The sequence below is a fragment of the Budorcas taxicolor genome, chromosome 14 (assembly GCF_023091745.1).
Source record: "Budorcas taxicolor isolate Tak-1 chromosome 14, Takin1.1, whole genome shotgun sequence".
Lineage (NCBI taxonomy): Eukaryota > Metazoa > Chordata > Mammalia > Artiodactyla > Bovidae > Budorcas > Budorcas taxicolor.
Window position 1 is genome coordinate 56,305,588 of NC_068923.1, and position 18,314 is coordinate 56,323,901.

At 46.6% G+C, this 18,314-nt stretch overlaps 1 protein-coding gene across 1 annotated transcript; it reads right to left on the reverse strand.

Moving 5' to 3' along the window:
* Positions 1-3,733: 3,733 nt before the first annotated feature.
* HEY1 (hes related family bHLH transcription factor with YRPW motif 1) lies at positions 3,734-7,212 on the reverse strand. The gene is made up of 5 exons (XM_052651821.1): positions 7,042-7,212; positions 6,711-6,786; positions 6,487-6,570; positions 6,130-6,211; positions 3,734-5,218 (listed from the first exon to the last, which is right to left on the reverse strand). The coding sequence occupies exons 1-5, from the start codon at positions 7,128-7,130 to the stop codon at positions 4,635-4,637; spliced, it is 915 nt and encodes a 304-aa protein (XP_052507781.1). The 5' UTR covers positions 7,131-7,212; the 3' UTR covers positions 3,734-4,634.
* Positions 7,213-18,314: the final 11,102 nt, after the last annotated feature.

An 18,314-nucleotide genomic window follows, 5' to 3' on the forward strand; every position in this document is an offset into this window, starting at 1 on the left:
CCCAACCAGGGATTGAACCCATGTCCTCTGCTTTGCAAGGCAAATTCGCAATCACTGAACCACCAGGGAAGTCCTCAGTTTCTCTCTCTGTAAGGAAATAAGACAACCTAGAAATAATTTTTAAAAACTCTGCCCATTAACTTTACATAAAAGTACCTAAGGCTGCCTAATTACTGCACTTTTTAATTTGTTAGGCAAGTATTTATCCATTAAGCATATCCTTGGCTGTGCATGGCAAAGATACTAGAAAATTTTAGCTTGCATAGAGGCTTTCAGATTAGAGCCCTAGGAGCTGAGAGTTGACTGCTACGCTGGCAGACAGGTTTCAGTGAATTCGTTACTGACTTACCTAAAAGGGGCAATTTCACATAAAAATCTAGAATTGGAGATGCTCTCGGAAATTTGAAAGATCTGGCAACACTGGACCAAAATTCCTTCGTAGACACAATGGGTGTGACCCTTCAGACTGAAGGTACCCCCAGGTCAGCACTCACTGACTGATGACCCACGCATCCTCCCATTTTAGTGCCGGTCCCTAGGAAATATATGCCTGGGACTTCCATCTAATCCAACCAGTTTATGGGACAGATGGAGAAAGCAGGGTCCAGAGAATTTTGAATGACTCACCTCAGGGCACTGGGATAAAAGCAGAGCAGGACAAAAGCAGAGCAGGACCCAGAATTCGGGTCCCCTTCCCATGACATCCCCCTTCCCTGGAGCTCCAGTCGTGAAAGAAATTGGGTCACATTTGAAGCAGTATCTCAAATGCTATTAGCTCTGAAGTTATTTTAATTATAAATCATCAGTGCAATCTAATGAAGGCATCAAAGCTGATACTGGTACCAGAAGGGCTATGAAGAAGTATAACTAGGTGATATAACATTTTCTGAGAGATTTAAAATATAAGTAATCTATATTTAAAATATTTTTTTGTGAGTAACAGAGTGGGACAAAGAAAAGCTGAATAAAATACATCCTAATTACACTATATTGAATAAATCAGAAATGATACATCCCGGATTTTTTTCTTTCTAATCTAAAAGCTATTTAGGTTAAGAGGTTTTTCTTATACAAGAATTCTGCCCACCTATCTTTCATATCATTAATTCATGGTTATATATATATAGAAGATAATGGGTAATTATTGAGGCCTTCCAAATTCTTTATAAGTGATATTATTTTCTCCATAAGGTACATTTACAGGCCGTCTAAAACTGTTTTGGCTGCATGGATAGAAGTGTTATAAACATATATAAAATTAAAATATGCTGGCACTAATGACTGATGTTAATTTTTTTCATACTCCATCAACTCAGACTAGAAATGAGTTTTCCTACATTCATTTTTCTATGTCCGCTTCCCAGGTGGCGCGAGTGGTTAAGTGCTCACCTGCCAATCCTGGAGACAAAAGAGACGTAGGTTCGATCCCTGGGTCAGGAAGATCTTCTGGAGGAGGGCATGGCAACCCACTCCAGTATTTTTGCCTGGAGAATCTCATGGACAGAGGAGCCTGGCAAGCTATGGTCCATAGGGTCACAAAGAGCTGGACACAATTGAGGTGACTGAGCAAGAACAATTCATCATCGTAACCCCATCCTGTTTTCCAGGTAACTCAGACTCCATCACCACAATTTCCAGACACTTGTCGCCTTGAAGAGGTCGAAAAAGAAACAAAAAATCTTTCTTTCTTTCTTTAATTGGCTGCTGCTTACTGGCTCTTAGTTTGACCAGGGCCCCTGGCAGTGAAAGCACCAACTCCTAACCACTGGACCTCCAGGGAATGCCCAACCAAAATATTTCTTTGGGAAACTATGTAATCTTGAAAATGACTCATGTTGAAAATATGAGTCATCTTAAAAATGACCCCCTCATATCCCCCCTCAAAAAAAGAAAAAAGTCGTAACCAGATGGTGACATGGGGACCATAGACACGAAGCAGAACGAGCCCCACATTTACAGTTTCACAGAGCTTCCAGCAGAGCCAATAAAATGAGAGGCTTTACTTCTTTCTTATCTCACTAGCAGCCATCAAACCTGGGTGCCAGAGAGCGCATCTAAGACAGTCTAAGCGCAATGCTGTTCAGTAATGCTGTAATGCCATTTGAAATCCCAGTTGCTAAAATTAAACTGACACTTGGCAGAAATCATCATAACACTTCCCATCGCAGCCATCATGGCAGGCAGAAAGAGTGTCTGCATGGCACAGGGAGTGCTCAGAACAGAACCATGCATCACAGGAGGCACCAATGTCTGAGGCCACACAGAGAAGGGTTGAGTGGGAGCTAGCATTTGAAAATCCCAATCTGGAAAATGCCACAGTCTCCATCCCTTTCCCTCATAGGGACCCAGAAGTCACTGCTCGAATTCAAAGAACTTTCTTCACTTTGCCTTCTTTTTTTTTTTCCTGGCTGTTCTGGGTCTTTGTTGTGTGCAGGCTTTCTCTAGTTGCAGTGAGCTGGGTTACTCTGGTTTCTGTGCAAGGGCTTCTCAGTGAGGTGGCTTCTCTTCTTGCAGAGCGCAGGGTCAACAGCGTGGGCTCAGTAGTTGCAGTACACAGGCTCAGTTGTCCCAAGGCATGTGGGATCTTAGTTCCCCGACCAGGGATTGAACCCATGTCCCCTGCATTGGCAGGCGAATTCTTAACCACTGGACCACCAGGGAAGTCCTGCCTTCATTTCTTAATCAGAGGGAGGTGTGGGTCTACTTCATCTGGTAGAGTGGGTTTTCTCCTTCTCCTCTCCACCACTCTCAGGATCCAAGTAACTCCTTCCCAGCTAGGAGATTCCTTAATTGGCAGAAGGATGACTTTTAAGGCCATGGGAAGGCACTCTTTTCCCCAGGGAGCCCAGATGACTGCCTCTGTCCTGGCAGCGTTTCCATTCTAACCTAAAGCACATGTCTGCCTCCACACTACCCAGTGCATGAGTCAAAGGCAACTAAAGGGTTAAACAGATTCCTTGGAAAGAAGACAAGGAAAGACTCGAGAGCCCTGCAGGTGCGGAATTACAGCCTGCCACCACTCACCAGATTCCTGGGCTCTGAGTTAGGAAGGTTTGGCTTTTCTTGTTTTGCCATTAAAAAAAAAAAAAAACAGAAGAAATTAAATATTCTGTTCTTCCAGTATAGAACTGAGCATGCAGCAAACGTCCTCAGTAAATACCTGTTGAACGGTCAATACTATTTTATAAGATTTCAGAGTTTTCTCCCACCCTGCAACTCCCAACTAGGATTTGAAGTTTCTAGTCCATAGATGATCACTTTAGGGCCCGATTATCTGACATAACAACTAGAGCACTATATCCTCTTATGGGAGCCACACCAAAGCTCTACGTCATAATGAAGTCACCTTATCCAAAATCACAAAGACCAAGAATAATGAAATTATTAAACAGAAAAAAACTGATGACCAGGCAAAATGAAAATGAGAATTTTTATCTCAGTCAACAGAAAGGCTAAAGTAGGTAAGACATATACAGGAGAAGAGTTTGTTCTTTTTTATTTAGTCACAACACATCAGTACAATAGAGGTCAAACCCAGTTCAGTGGAGGTCATTTTAACTATACCTGCTAAAGGAATAGACCTGTAAAATGATGCTTTTATAGCTCAAATCAAATTAAATAAACCAAATAGAAGGCAGCAAAGACGTTTTAAGTTATCTCAACAACCATATTTCCATGCGCCAAAAAGAGGAACACAACATAAACATTCCCAGTGAAAAGAAAACATGGCAGCTCCGGGAAGAATTAGGTTATGAATTTAACAGGTTCCACTGGACTATTCCATTGACCACTTGCACACCATGATCACTTATCCATGTTAACATCTGTGAACTTGAGATCTGTGAAATTAAAAATTCATTGCATTGCTTGAGACTGATAAATGCAGACATATTCTATGCAACTGCCGTCCGTCCCTTCCCTACCAACTCCAAACCCAGACCTCTCCTAGCCAAGCCAGAACTGTGAATCCTGGCAGACGACAGTGACTGGTCATTCAGATTCAGGGCCCCTAATGGTGTGTACATTCACCTCACTGCTGTAGGAGGCAGAAAATTAGCTAGTCTTTCTTGGATAAAGCTGATCATCTGATTTGTCAACGCTTCACTCAGAAATATAAAATTCAATACAGCCCACCCCCAAAGACTATCATTTATACAATACCTTACTTGTCAAAATATTAACAAAATAGCATCATGTTAACATTGAGCACAGTGGTTTGGAAAATTAATTCTAAAAAGAGACTGTAACTATACAAGAAGAACAGACCCAAAATACTAAATGTTAAAATCCCCAAAACTTTGGGACAAAAACGGGATCTCTCTTAGACAGGTTAACAAAGTAAATTAGGCACAGTACAAACCTATCACCAATTTGTGGGTTTATACTCACTATTTCAATTTAATGTTTGGAACAAAATTTAACAACTAGTTTTTAAACTGCTAATACATGACATGATTAAAAAAACATTAAAAAAAAAAAGTAAACCAACAAACCTTTCGTCTTTCAACAAAGTTTATCTGAAAGTGTACCTTTTTCCTTCTTATTTTACCGATGACTTTAAGGTGATGTTGGCAACAGCCCAGCTCAGCTGGGAATTTAAGCTTTCCCCTCCCTCATTCTACAGCATCAGTTCATTAAAAAGCTCCGATCTCCGTCCCCCAAGGTCTATAGGGTTTGCCAAGGTTTGCTGCCTGCGTGGGTGCCGAAGGGCTCAGTGCATTGGGAGACAGTAAGTGAAAGGAGCCGAAAGAGAAGGGGAAGGCCGACAGGGAGGCCACGGAGGAGAGCAGGGGTGGAGAGAGTTTGGAGGCGGAGGTGACCATCGGGAGCACCGGTCCAAGGCCGCCGCTAGGGGGCGCTCGCAAAGCGGACGCCTCCGGATGTGCTGTGGCCAACCTGCCCTGGTGGTGGGATTCCGTGGGTGAGGCCGAGGTGCCAGTGTTCCCGTGGGTGCTCTGGGGCAGCAGCAGGGGGTGCGCGACGTGCGGGTGATGTCCGAAGGCGCTCCCCCAGGGAATGTGTCCAAGGCCTGCGTGGGCGCCGCTCGCCGCTTCCCGCTGGGAGGCATAGTTGTTCAGATGTGAGACCAGGCGAACTCGAAGAGGGTCCGAGGCATCCAGTCCTTCAATGATGCTCAGGTAACGGGCGACTTCGGCCAGGCATTCCCGAAACCCCAAACTCCGATAGTCCATAGCAAGGGCGTGCGCGTCAAAATAGCCTGAGGAAACGAACAAAAGAAAAACCTCAGAGCTTCGCTCATTTCCCTCATTTCTTCGATCCCAAAGGCAGCCCTTCCTGGCAAATAGCTACATCCTTTGAGGAGGGAAAAAAAAAAAAAAAGCATTCACGGGCTCTTCTTAAAGTCCAAATATTTGGGAATCGACCAAAATCTTTGCATTAATCAACATAAGAAGTATGTGTTTGCTAATGCAAGTTCAAAGCCCAATTAGAAACTGCCAAGCAGAAACTGGAATTATACCCTACCGGCAGATGAAACTATGTTCATTCCTTTAATGTTTTCCCTCAACAACAACAAAAAACACTTCAAGGACAGAAAAACCACAGAGTAGTGAAATTCATTAGACACACAGATGTAAGTTATCATCACGGAGCTTTTAGGCACTTGGTCCAGAATAGAGCATTTTCCGGCTGGAGACAGACACACAGACCTCAGTCCCCCACCTTCCTTGGGGTTTTCTCTACTTCATCACAACAGGTTTCTTTCCTCAAGAGTCATGTGCCAGGTTATTCTTTAAGAATCTTGTATATGAAATTAAGACCATATTTTAAAAAAAAAAAAGGGCTTTTTCTCCAAAAGGTTAATAAACAAATGTGGTTTGAGCTACCAGACCAGAGCTGTCACAACTTTAGCTGTCACACATAATAGGTATTTTCCAAAAGAAGGTGCATACGCTTAATTTGCAGAGGGCTGGGGTGATGAATTCACTGGAGAAAACCTATGTGCACGTGAAAGCACACCGACAGGCAACCCCCCACACAACACACCGTTCTCTCTCCACCCCCAAAGCGCACAGTAAAAATAAAGCAGCGACTGCACCAATCCTAGCCGTCGGTAGCTGATCACTCTGCCCCCAGACACTCAGACGCCCCACCGGACTAGAAACGTACCTTTCCCTCCTGCAGTGTGTAGCATTTTCAGGTGATCTACCGTCATCTGCAGGATCTCGGCTTTTTCTAGCTTGGCAGACCCCTAGAGAAGGAAACAACAAAAACCTGATTTGGCACCTACTGCCTTTGGGGAACAACTTGAAATATATACGCATAGATGTGCTCTGCAAATCATAAAAGCACAGACAACAGCAAAATAAATTATCTTCGCAAAACATGTTGGAATCTGGACGAATTTCTTTCCTTCTCACAAACGCGGTTATTTTCCGAGGCACGGGTGAGGTTCAGATTAACGAGCCTAAGGATTCTGAAGGCGTGGATAGTTACTCCGAGAGAGCTACCTACTTTCTTCATTACCTGCTTCTCAAAAGCACTGGGTACTAGCCTCCTCAGCTCAGACAAACTGTTATTGATCCGGTCTCGTCGGCGCTTCTCAATAATCTGGAGAAAGCAGGCAAAACAACGGGAGACATTTCCATTACGACTGTAAATTCTAAAGTGAAGAAAGGTGGTTCTTCCCGTTAATTAATAAAATAAGCACCCCCCCCCCAAAAAAAAGGGTGCACTGTAAAGAGACTCACGCCTCTCCGTCTTTTCCTGGCCAAGATCTGTGAAGATGTAGTTGGGGACATGGACCCTAAAGCTGAACTCAAGTTCCTAAATGAAGAGTGGGGGAAAAAAAAAACAGGAATCGCCGTTAAGCGAGAGGAGGTGATCTGAGAGGCTGCCCCCACGCCCTGCCCGTACTCAGATTTTTTAGGCAACTTGGGCTTGAAAGCACCTCCGGGTCATTCACCCGGGGCGGAGGCCTGCCGGAGATGCACAGAGGTCACTGCAGGGCGCCGGCGTGCCCCGGGCCCTCGTGCGCTGTCACCGAGGCCAGCCGACGCTAGCCTCCCGCCGCCAACTCACCCATTCTCATCCGCACTCTCCTTTTCCACCTCGATGGTCTCGTCCAGCTCGCTATCCGAGGAGCTGTACTCAGGGTGGGCTCGCTTCATGCTGGCTGAGCGGGGAATCTGGGGGAGGGTCGGCGCGGCGGGCAGGGAGGAGTTAACTGCAGCAGCGCCTCTCCGCGCTCGACTGCTCGCGTTCCGCACACACTGGTCCGGCTCACGCTCTGCCTCCGGTTAAAACTCAACCATCCCTTTCCCACGCTGCGCCCCTTCCCAGGGCCCAGGGGAGGGCGGGGGAGTGGAGGGGGCGGACGAGGGGGCGGAGGGGCGGGGCGGTGGCTCCCGGGCAACAGCCTTCCCTCGGCCAATCCGGCTTCTCGCTCCTCTGATTGGCAGCCTCTCAGGAGAGGGGCGGGGGCGAGGCCGAGGCCGAGGGCGAACCCCAGGCCCGCCCTCCCCGCCCGCTCCTGCCCGGCGGCGGTGTGTCGGCTCCGCAGGGGCTCCACCGGGCCTCCGCTGGGGGGAAGGAGGCGGCGCGGGCGGCGCAGGGCCGGCGGCGGGCAGGCGGGGGAGGCCGGGCCGGGACACCAGCCCGCCGTCGGCCGCGGCCCCGCCCCGCCCCGCGCGCCCCGATTGGCCTGGCCGCACGCCAGGGCCGCGCCTGCAGCGCCGCCGGTGAGCCGCACGCGCCGCGGGCCGTGGGAAAGTGCCGGCGCCGCGGCCGCCAGCCAATCCGAGCGACCGACGGCGGCGACGGCGGCCGCGCTGGCGGCGGCGGCGGCGGCGCTGGGCGTCCGCATGAATGGAGAAGAATGGGCAGGCGGGGGAGCGGGGCCGCGTGAGGGCGCGCCGGCGGGGGCTGGGCGGCCGCGGGCCAGGCCCCCCGTGTGAACCTGTAATCGGAGCCTGGGCGCCGGGCGGCCCCGGAAGCCGCCGCCCTGCGCCGCGGTAAATCTCGGCTGCCGGGCCGCCGGTGTCCGGCGGCGGGAGGCGCACGCCGCAGGCGAAGCCGGGTCCGTAGCACCTGGCCAGGCGGCGCGCCGGACGCCGGGCGGAGGGTGCGGGGCGCCAGGAGAGCGGCCGCCGGGGCGCCGTTCACTGTGGCCACTAGCCCGGGGCCCCGGATGCTTACAGGGGAAGATGTGGTTTCGGGAAATGTTCTTTTTCGGGTTTTGGAGCTGTGTACTCACTAGCAGACGGACTAGCTTCCGCAGGGGCTTCCCAGCCTCCGAGATGGAATAAATTCCCCTGTGCCTCTGGGATCCGGGGAAATGGAGCGCTTGTTTGCTGGGCCAACTGGGGCGGGGGGGCAGGGGTGGACGGATGGCGGCGGGGGGGTGGGGGGGGTGGGCAGCTGGGGCTTTTTTTTTTTTTTTTCCAGGCGTTGGCGGCCAGATCCTGTCAGCGGGCGACAGGGTGGCGGGACTCAGCGTTTGCGTCTGGGGCCGCCCTCGCTGCTGAGATTCACATCTCTGACCACCAGACACACACGCGCCCCCTGCACACCTCCTGCCTCGGTGGTGGCGTGGCGGGTACTGGGTGCTACGTGTAGTTCCCAGGCCTCAAGGAGATAGATGTTTTACAAATACATATTGTATATCTCGGACTGCTTCCTGATTTGTAGGAGGTTGTTCTGAATTTAGGAATCCAGGCATCTCTCTCCCCTGACAAAGGAGCAGAGCGGTACATGTTCCTCTGAAGTCCACTCTTGGGGACTGCAGTCTTTCAGTGATGGAACGCCTGATAAATATTGTTGAGCATGACAGAAACATTGTCACCTTTGCAAGTTGGTTGGTTGTTTTTATACCCGCGGTGGCTCAGACGGTAAAGCGTCTGCCTACAACGCGAGAGATCTGGGTTCGATCCCTGGGTTGGGAAGATCTCCTGGAGAAGGAAATGGCAACCCACACCAGTATTCTTGCCTGGAAAATCCCATGGATGGAGGAACCTGGTAGGCTACAGTCCATGGGGTCGTAAAGAGTCGGACACGACTGAGTGACTTACTTTATTGATCTCAATGCCCACATTTCAGACGCCACACACTCAGTGGCCTGAGCCTGATAGGGATCGGATGTTTCTCAGTCTCTCAACCCCACGAGGTAAGCCACTTCCTGACTCTCACTGAGCCTTGTATTCCACTAAACCTCTACCACCTCAAGCCCCTCAGTCCTTCCCAGGTGCCTCTTTCTGCATTCCTGTCTAGGCTGGGTCCCTCCATCAGCCAACTGGGATTTGTTGTTGCTGGCCCATCAGGCACCCTTGCGCCCTGGTGTTGCACCGGAGGCCACTTCTCAGTTGTTCTGCCCCACCCCAGCCCCCAACCCCATGGATAACCCCACTATTTCCTTTCTCAGCTCTTGGCTCAGGTGACACAGCTCTCTAGGGTCTGCTATAATCACAGAAGTTCAGCCTCTGCAGTCTTAAGTCTAGCAAGTCATTGCTACCGGCTGCTTCCCTCCCAGAACCTGGTGGTCCAGGCATAGGAAACCATCCACCCACTCCCCTCTGCCTTCCAGAAGTTTCTCTGACTTTCAGTTTCTTTCCCTGCTCAGTGTGTCCACTACCCCGCTGTGGTTCTGTAAATTTTCCCAGCCTCTGGAATCTACAAGTGAGTCAACCTTTCCTGCCTTGGCCCATTTAGGCCACTTTGTCCAGTTGTGGGCAAGCTGCAGATAGGTGGGGGAGAGGAAAATACAAAAAGGGATTGAGGATTCCTCACCCACATTAGTACCCAAACAAGATATTTCTCCCATACTCAGTATTACTTTTCAGTCAAAAGTGAGGACTGAATTAAAATCATCATTTCCAGTGCTTCTGAGCTTTGACTCTGGCACACTGACCCCCTCTCCCCTGGAGCGCAGCTGCCCCAGGCCTAGCCACTAGGGAAAGGGGCTTTTCCAAGGCAGGGGGGTTGGAGGAGGGGTGATGAGAGTGTTGTTCTTTTATACTTTATGGCTCCTGCAGTACAGCCTTTTCCAGGTTGCATGCAGGCCCATTTCCTTGCCTTGTCGATGAAGTCTGGGTTTAGTTAGTTATTTGTGTCCTGCAGGTTGCCTTTCTCTGTGTTTTCTTGGGAAGAGATGCCCTGGAATAGATGGGTATTTGAGATTTGGGAATTCACTCATAGGGCTAAACTTGAGCCAGGCTTCTTCAGAGATGAACTCCTGGGACCTCCAGAGGAAAAGAGCTCAGCCTCAAATCACAACTCCAGCATTTCTATATGAAACAGGCTTAAGTTGAAATGGATACACACACAGTACTGTTTATGATGGATAACGGCAAGGACCTGCTGTATAGCACAGGGAACTCTGCTCAGTGTTCTGTGATAACCTGTATGAGTGTGTGTGCTTAGTCACATCCAATTCTTTGCAACCCCATGGACCCCACCAGACTCCTCTGTCCACGGGATTTCCAGGCAAGAATACTGAAGTGGGTTGCTCTTTCTTTCTCCAGGGAATCTTCCCAATCCAGGGACTGAATCTGAGTCCTGCATTGGCAGGCAGGTTCTTTTACCACTGAGCCACTAGAGAACCCCATCTATATGAGAAGGGAATCTAAAAAAGAATCAATATATGTATATATATAACTGGATCACTGTGCTGTATGTTTGAAACTAACAGCATTGTAAATGAACTAAAATATATATATATAACTGAATCACTTTGCCATATGTCTGAAACTAACACAACATTATAAATCAACTATACTCCAATTAAAAAAAAAAATACCACCACTGTGGGAATCAGTGGCTGAGTCCCACTGGTGAACTCCAGAGACTGCATAGAGAAAAAGGAAAGAAAGAGGCTTAAGGATAGCCAACTGTCCAGAAGGGACACAGCAGTAGCCAGGCGGGGAAACCACCCTGGAAGAAGACATGAGCCATCAGTTATCCACAGGGGCTTTAGCCACCATAGACGTCCTTACTTTATGTCCTTGGTGAGGCCCTTTCTCTGGCAATTTGCTGATGAGTGCAGGTGACTGAGAGCAAACAGGTGTTGCGAATGATGTGCAGGAGGGCCAGACTCCACCCACAGCCTCAAAAAGACAGGGGCTGCCTCACTTTGGGCTTTCAGACAAGTTGCTCTCTCCATTCTGAGGCAAAATGCCTTTGTTAAAATGACTTTTAGGTGAAGTCAGCCAGTGTTTGAAACATCTAGGTCTTGCTTATTTATGCATTCACTTGACATACTCGTATAAAGTCCCTCCTGTGTGCTGGTCACTGAGCAAAGCCGGGATCATTGGGTTGGGAAGCCACAGTCCCTATCAAGCTACTCATATGGGTATGTGGGAAAGACGTATTCAGAACAATATCTTGGCTACATGACTAAGTGGCCAGTTATTTAACCTCTTTAAGCCTCAGTTCTCTGTGTAAAATGGGAATATTAATAATTATTATTTTCCATTGTCACAAAGTCAATTTTGTAAATCATTTTACATAGTGCTGAGCCATTAGTAGGCACTCAAATAGTAGCTGTTATTATTAACTATTAGTATACTTGATTTACCAATGAGTAAATAAACTCAGCACTAGGTTACCCCTCAGTTTTCTTCAGATACTCTGTTATACATCTAAGAAGTAAATAAGCATCTAGTGCCTAGACATATTAAATAAAACAGTGGGGACTTCTCTGGTGGTCTAAGGGCTAACACTGCACTCCTAAGGCAGGGGGCCCAGGTTTGATCCTTGCTGAGGGAGCTAGATCCCACATGCTGCAGCTAAGACCTGGCACAGTCAAATCATAAGTGTCTCTGAAAATCAGCTATACCCCAATATAAAATAAAAATAAATTTCAAAAGAGTAGGAAGTAATATCCTTTTAAGATGATGAGAAAGTGATTTTTGCAAAGAGCACTAGATTATTTTGAGTAGAGCGAAAAAAAGAAGCATCTGCTATTCATTATTAGTGAAAGTTGTGCTTTTTGAGTGCCTTTCTAAGGAGCATCCCTTGAGTGTGCACTGCTATGGGTATGAGGACAAATAAGTCACGTACTTATGGAGCTCAGAGCTGGCTCCTTTATGAGAACCCACCAAATCAGAAGCCACAAAGCAGAGTCACCCCAAACTGTCAGACCCAAATTCTAAGTGCCAGTTTTCCTCTGGTCCCCACGCTTCCCTCTTTTCTCTGGATGCCTGTCTCAGACGCCACATTGCCTTGTGGCATGTCATGCCACACAAAAATGCACTTCCACTCTTAACTCTCCTAATTGAGGTCAGATGTAAGACCCTCTGTGTTTGCCCTGAAGGAATGTTTAATTGGAATCCCATCAGACCGCAGTGTGGCACAGTGGGAGAGGCAGAGGACTCCAAGGGTGGGCTTGAATCCCCCTTCCCTGGCTCTGGGACCTGGGGCCCGTGACCACACCTCTCACCACTTTCCTCTGAGCCTCACTTTCCTCATCTGTAAATTAAGAATTCTCCCTCAGTGTTGGTTTTTGCCTCTCTGAAAGGTAAAATGAAACAAAGTATTTTGTAAAGACACTATATAAATGGTACCCCTTCTGCATATGAGTTATAATGGTAATAACACAGGCTGTTCCATCCAGTTTGACTGGACCCCTTAAGAGGAAGCTTCTGTAGGTTTTCTTGGCTCCTGTCAATGCATTCCTTCAAGATGGGCCACTCCATCTTTGAAAAAGAAAAAGAAAAGAATATTTAAAATGCCAAAGTGCATTTCACAGAACATTAACCTTTCAAGATTCTCTGTAAATAAAAGAATCTGTTTTCATATACATTTGGGAAACTCTCGGCAATTTCAGGGTGCATGAGAGCATGCGCAGTTCTGAGAAGTCCTAAGGAAAGAAGCCTCATTGTCACGTCTGACTCAGCACTTCCCAAGTTCATATTTTTTCACATAGCATCTGCTAATAGTCTACTAAAACAGCATCCCTAAAGATAGACGTTAGGAAATTCTTTACTAGCATAAGGATGGATACACTTAACTTTTGATTAAAGACCACTGACCCACAGAAAATTAAATTAAGCAGTGAAAAGCAACTTAAGAGGTATTATTGAGCTCTGAATATAACTTTTGATTTAAAGTTCTTTGCTGACTAATCTGCGAACCCAATTGCTTGAAAAAAAAAATTTAAATAAACAGCAGACACTCACACGGTACTTAACCATATGCCAGGTAATGTTAAGAACTTCATATATCATTCATTGAACCCTCACAGTAAACCAAGGAGGAGGAATTACTGTTTTTTCCCTGTTTTAGAAGAAGCCCAGCAGAGACAAGCAGGAGATTTACCCAAAGTCATATCTGAATCCCTGCTATTGGTTTGATTCTATGACACTTTCTTACCCTACAAGAGTGCTGTGCTGTCCTTAGTCACTCAGTTGTGTCCGATTCTTTGTGATCCCACAGACTATAGCCTGCCAGGCTCTTCTGTCCTTGGGGGTTCTACAGGCAAGAAATACCAGAGTGGGTTGCCATGCCTTCCTCCAGGGGATCTTCCCAACCCAGGGATCAAACCTAGGTTTCCCAGATTCTTTACTGTCTGAGCCACCAAGGAAGCCTTCTAAAAGAGTAGTTTCCAGCATATTCTTTTCTCAATTAAAATGATGCAAGTAGTAATTTATAATATTTTCTCAAAATAATTCAAATACTAATTTGCAGTGTATTTTCAAAATTCAGTAACTCAATGAAACTTTTCGTTTTCATACTTTCAAGGTGAAAGTGAAAGTGAATTTTCAAAATTCAGTAATTCAATGAAACTTTTTGTTTTCATGCTTTCGAGGTGAAAGTGAAAGTGAAGTCGCTCAGTCGTGTCCGACTCTTTGCGACCCTGTGGACTGTAGCCCACCAGGCTCCTCTGCCCATGGGATTCTCCAGGCAAGAATACTGGAGTGGGTTGCCATTTCCTTCTCTAGGGGATCTTCCGGACCCAGGGATCGAACCCAGGTCTCCCACGTTGCAGGCAGATGCTTTAACCTCTGAGCCACCAGGGCAGACCCCACTTTCAAGGTAGTTCTGGATATAAATGCACACCAGGACCCAGAGACCCCACAGAGACTGAGCCAGAACTGTGTTTGAGTGTCTCCTGTGGAGGCACAGGTCAGCAGTGGCCTGCTGCAGGGGCAGGGGCTCTGGGTGCAGTAGACCTGGGTACAGCATAAGCCCTCCTGGAGGAGGTCGCCATAACCTCACCATAGAGCCACCGGAACTTACACACAACTGGGGAAACATACTCTTGGAGGACAAAAACAAAAGCTTGTGGGCACCAGGACCCAGGAGAAAGGAGCAGTGACCCATAAGAGACAGATCCAGACTTGCCCATGAGTGTACAGGAGTCTCGGGCAGAGGCATGGGTCAGTGGTGGCCTGCTGCAGTTGGGGGCATTGAGTGTAGCAGTACATGCATGGGACCTTTTGAAGGAGGTCACCATTATCTTCATTACCTCCACCATAGTTTGGGCTCAGGTCAAACAACAGGGAGGGAACACAAGCTTGCCCAGGAACAGAAAATTGGATTTAAGTTTTCCTGAGCATGGCCCTGCCAATCAGAACAAGACCCAGTTTCCCGCTCAGTCAATCTCTCCCATCAGGAAGCTTCCATAAGCCTCTTCTTCTCCATCAGAGGGCAGACAGAATGAAAACCACAGTCACAGAAAACTAACCAATCTGATCACATGGGCTACAGCCTTGTCTAATACAAGGAAACTTTGATCCATGCCATGTAGGGCCACTCAAAACGGATGGGTCATGGTGGAGAGTTCTGACAAAATGTGGTCCACTGGAAAAGGGAACGGCAAACCACTTCAGTATTCTTGCCACAAACAGTATAAAAAGGCAAAAAGATAGGACACTGAAAGATGAACTCCCCAGGTCGGTAGGTGCCCAATATACTACTGGAGATCAGTGGAGAAATAACTCCAGAAAGAATGAAGATGGAACCAAAGCAAAAACAACAGCCAGTTATGGATGTGAATGGTGATGGAAGTAAAGTCCGAAGCTACAAAGAGCAATATTGCATAGGAACCTGAAATGTCAGGTCCATGAATCAAGACAAACTGCAAGTGGTTAAACAGGAGATGGCAAGAGTAAACATCAACATTTTAGGAATCAGTGAACTAAAATGGACTGGAATGGGTGAATTTAACTCAGATGACCATTATATCTACTACTGTGGGCAAGAATCCCTTAGAAGAAATGGAGTAGCCATCATAGTCAACAAAAGAGTCTGAAATGCAGTACTTGGATGCAGTCTCAAAAATGACAGAATGATCTCTGTTCATTTCCAAGTTAAACCATTCACTTCACAGCAATCCAAATCTATGCCCCAACCAGTAATGCTGAAGAAGTTGAAGTTGAATGGTTCTATGAAGACCTACAAGACCTTCTAGAACTAACACCCTAAAAAGATGTCCTTTACATTATAGGAGACTGGAATGCAAAAGTAGGAAGTTAAGAGATACCTGGAGTAAGAGGCAAATTTGGCCTTGGAGTACAAACCAAAGCAGGTCAAAGACCAACAGAGTTTTGCCAAGAGAACACACTGGTCATGGCAAACACCCTCTTCCAACAACACAAGAGAAGATTCAACACATGGACATCACCAGATGATCAATACCAAAATCAGTTTGATTATATTCTTTGCACCCAAAGATGACTATACAGTCAGGGAAAAAAAAAAAAGAAAAGACTGGGAGAAGATTGTGGCTCAGATCATGAACTCCTTATTGCCAAATTCAGACTTAAGTTGAAGAAAGTAGGGAAAACCACTAGACCATTCAGGTATGACTTAAATCAAATCCCTTACAACTATACAGTGGAAGCGACAAATAGATTCAAGGGATTAGATCTGATAGCCAGAGTGCCTGAGGAACTATAGATGGAGGTTCATGACATTGTATAGGAGGCAATGATCAAGACCATCCCCAAGAAAAAGAAATACATACAAAAAGGCAAAATGATTGTCTGAGGAGGCCTTACAAATAGCTGTGAAAAGAAAAGACACAAAAGGCAAAGGAGAAAAGGAAAGATATACCCATTTGAATGCAGAGTTCCAGAGAATAGCAAGGAGAGATAAGAAAGCCTTCCTCAGTGATAAATGCAAAGAAATAGAGGAAAACAACAGAATGGGAAAGGCTAAATATCTCTTCAAAATAATTAAAGATACCTAGGGAACATTTCATGCAAAGATGGGCACAATAAAGGACAGAAATGGTATGGACCTAACAGAACCAGAAGATATTAAGAAGAGGTGGCAAGAATACACAGAAGAACTACACAAAAAAGATCTTCATGACCCAGATAATCACGATGGTGTGATCACTCACCTAGAGTTAGACATCCTGGAATGTGAAGTCAAGTGGGCCTTAGGAAGCATCACAATGAAAAAAGTTAGTGAAGATGATGGAATTCCAGTTGAGCTATTTCAAATCCTGAAAGATGATGCTGTGAAAGTGCTGCACTCAATATGCCAGCAAATTTGGAAAACTCAGTAGTGACCACAGGCCTGGAAAAGGACAGTTTTCATTCCAATCCCAAAGAAAGGCAATGCCAAAGAATGTTCAAACTACCAAACAATTGCACTCATCTCACATGCTAGCAAAGTAATACTCGAAATTCTCCAAGGCAGGCTTCAACAGTACATGAACCATGAAGTTCCAGATGTTCAAGCTGGATTTAGAAAAGGCAGAGGAATCAGAGATCAAATTGCCAATATCCGTTGGGTCATTGAAAAAGCAAGAGAGTTCCAGAAAAACATCTACTTCTGCTTTATTGACTATGCCAAAGCCTTTGACTGTGTGGATCACAACAGACTAGAAAATTCTTAGAGAGATGGGAATACCAGACCACCTGACCTGCCTCCTGAGAAATCTGTATGCAGGTCAAGAAGCAACAGTTGGAACTGGACATGGAACAACAGACTGGTTCCAAATTGGGAAAGAAGTACATCAAGGCTGTATATTGTCACCCTGCTTATGTAACTTATATGCAGAGTACATCATGAGAAACTCTGGGCTGGAAGAAGCACAAGCTGGAATCAAGATTGCTGGGAGAAATATCAATAACCTCAGATATGCAGATGATACCCTTATGGCAGAAAGTGAAGAAGAACCAAAGAGCCTCGTGATGAAAGTGAAAGAGGAGAGTGAAAAAGGTGGCTTAAAGCTCAACATTCAGAAAACGAAGATCATGGCATCTGGTCCCATCACTTCATGGCAATAGATGGGGAAACAATGGAAACAGTGTCAGACTTTATTTTGGGGGCCTCCAAAATCACTGTAGATGGTGATGGCACCCATGAAAGTAAAAGACACTTGATCCTTGAAAGAAAAGCTATGACCAACCTAGACACCAAATTAAAAAGCAGAGACATTACTTTGCCAAAAAAGGTCCATCTAGTCAAAGCTATGGTTTTTCCAGTAGTCATGTGTGGATGTGAGAGTTGGACTATAGAGAAATATGAGCACTGAAGAATTGATGCTTTTGAACTGTGCTGTTGGAGAAGACTCTTGTGTGTCCCTTGGAAGGACATCCAACCAGTCCATCCTAAAGGAAATCAGTCCTGAATATTCACTGGAAGGACTGATAAAGCTGAAACTCCAATACTTTGGCCACCTGATGCAAAGAACTGACTCTTTGGAAAAGACCCTGATGCTGGGAAAGATTGAAGGCAGGAAGAGAAGGGGACAACAGAGGATGTGGTCGGATGGCATTACTGACTCTATGGACATGAGTCTGAGTGAGCTCCGGGTTGGTGATGGACAGGGAAGCATGGCGTGCTTCAGTTCATGGGGTCGCACACAACTGAGAGACTGAACTGAACTGAGAGACTGAACTGAACTGAACTGAACAGGAAGCCCCTTATGTATGAACCTTCTAGTTTCAAACTAAAAGATGCAAATGTGTGTTCACTTATCCAAACATGTAAGTTAGTCCATGTGTCTGGCATACACTGTCACATGCATGCATCCTCTACAAATGGTTGTGCTTTTGTGTACTTTATTGTACACTACTATATAGAGTACAGTAGTACAGTATCTTTATTTCAAGTCCAGGTTGTGCAGAAACAAGCATAGTAGCAGCAGTGATGTAGCTAGTGCTCCTGCTGCTGCTGCTGCTAAGTCACTTCAGTCGTGTCCGACTCTGTGCAACCCCAGAGACGGCAGCCCACCAGGCTCCCCGGTCCCTGGGATTCTCCAGCCAAGAACACTGGAGTGGGTTGCCATTTCCTTCTCCAATGCAGGAAAGTGAAAAGTGAAAGTGAAGTCGCTCAGTCGTGTCCGACTCTTAACAACCCCATGGACTGCAGCCCACCAGGCTCCTCCATCCATGGGATTT

What these genes read in the sequence shown, in the direction of transcription:
- HEY1 (XM_052651821.1), bottom strand. Translation starts at nt 7,130, where the DNA reads ATGAAGCGAGCCCACCCTGAGTACAGCTCCTCGGATAGCGAGCTGGAC. An exon ending in GAGAGTGCGGATGAGAATGG is followed by an intron (nt 6,787 to 7,041) that starts GTGAGTTGGCGG and finishes CTCTTCATTTAG; the next exon opens with GAACTTGAGTTCAGCTTTAG. An exon ending in CCAGGAAAAGACGGAGAGGC is followed by an intron (nt 6,571 to 6,710) that starts GTGAGTCTCTTT and finishes TGCTTTCTCCAG; the next exon opens with ATTATTGAGAAGCGCCGACG.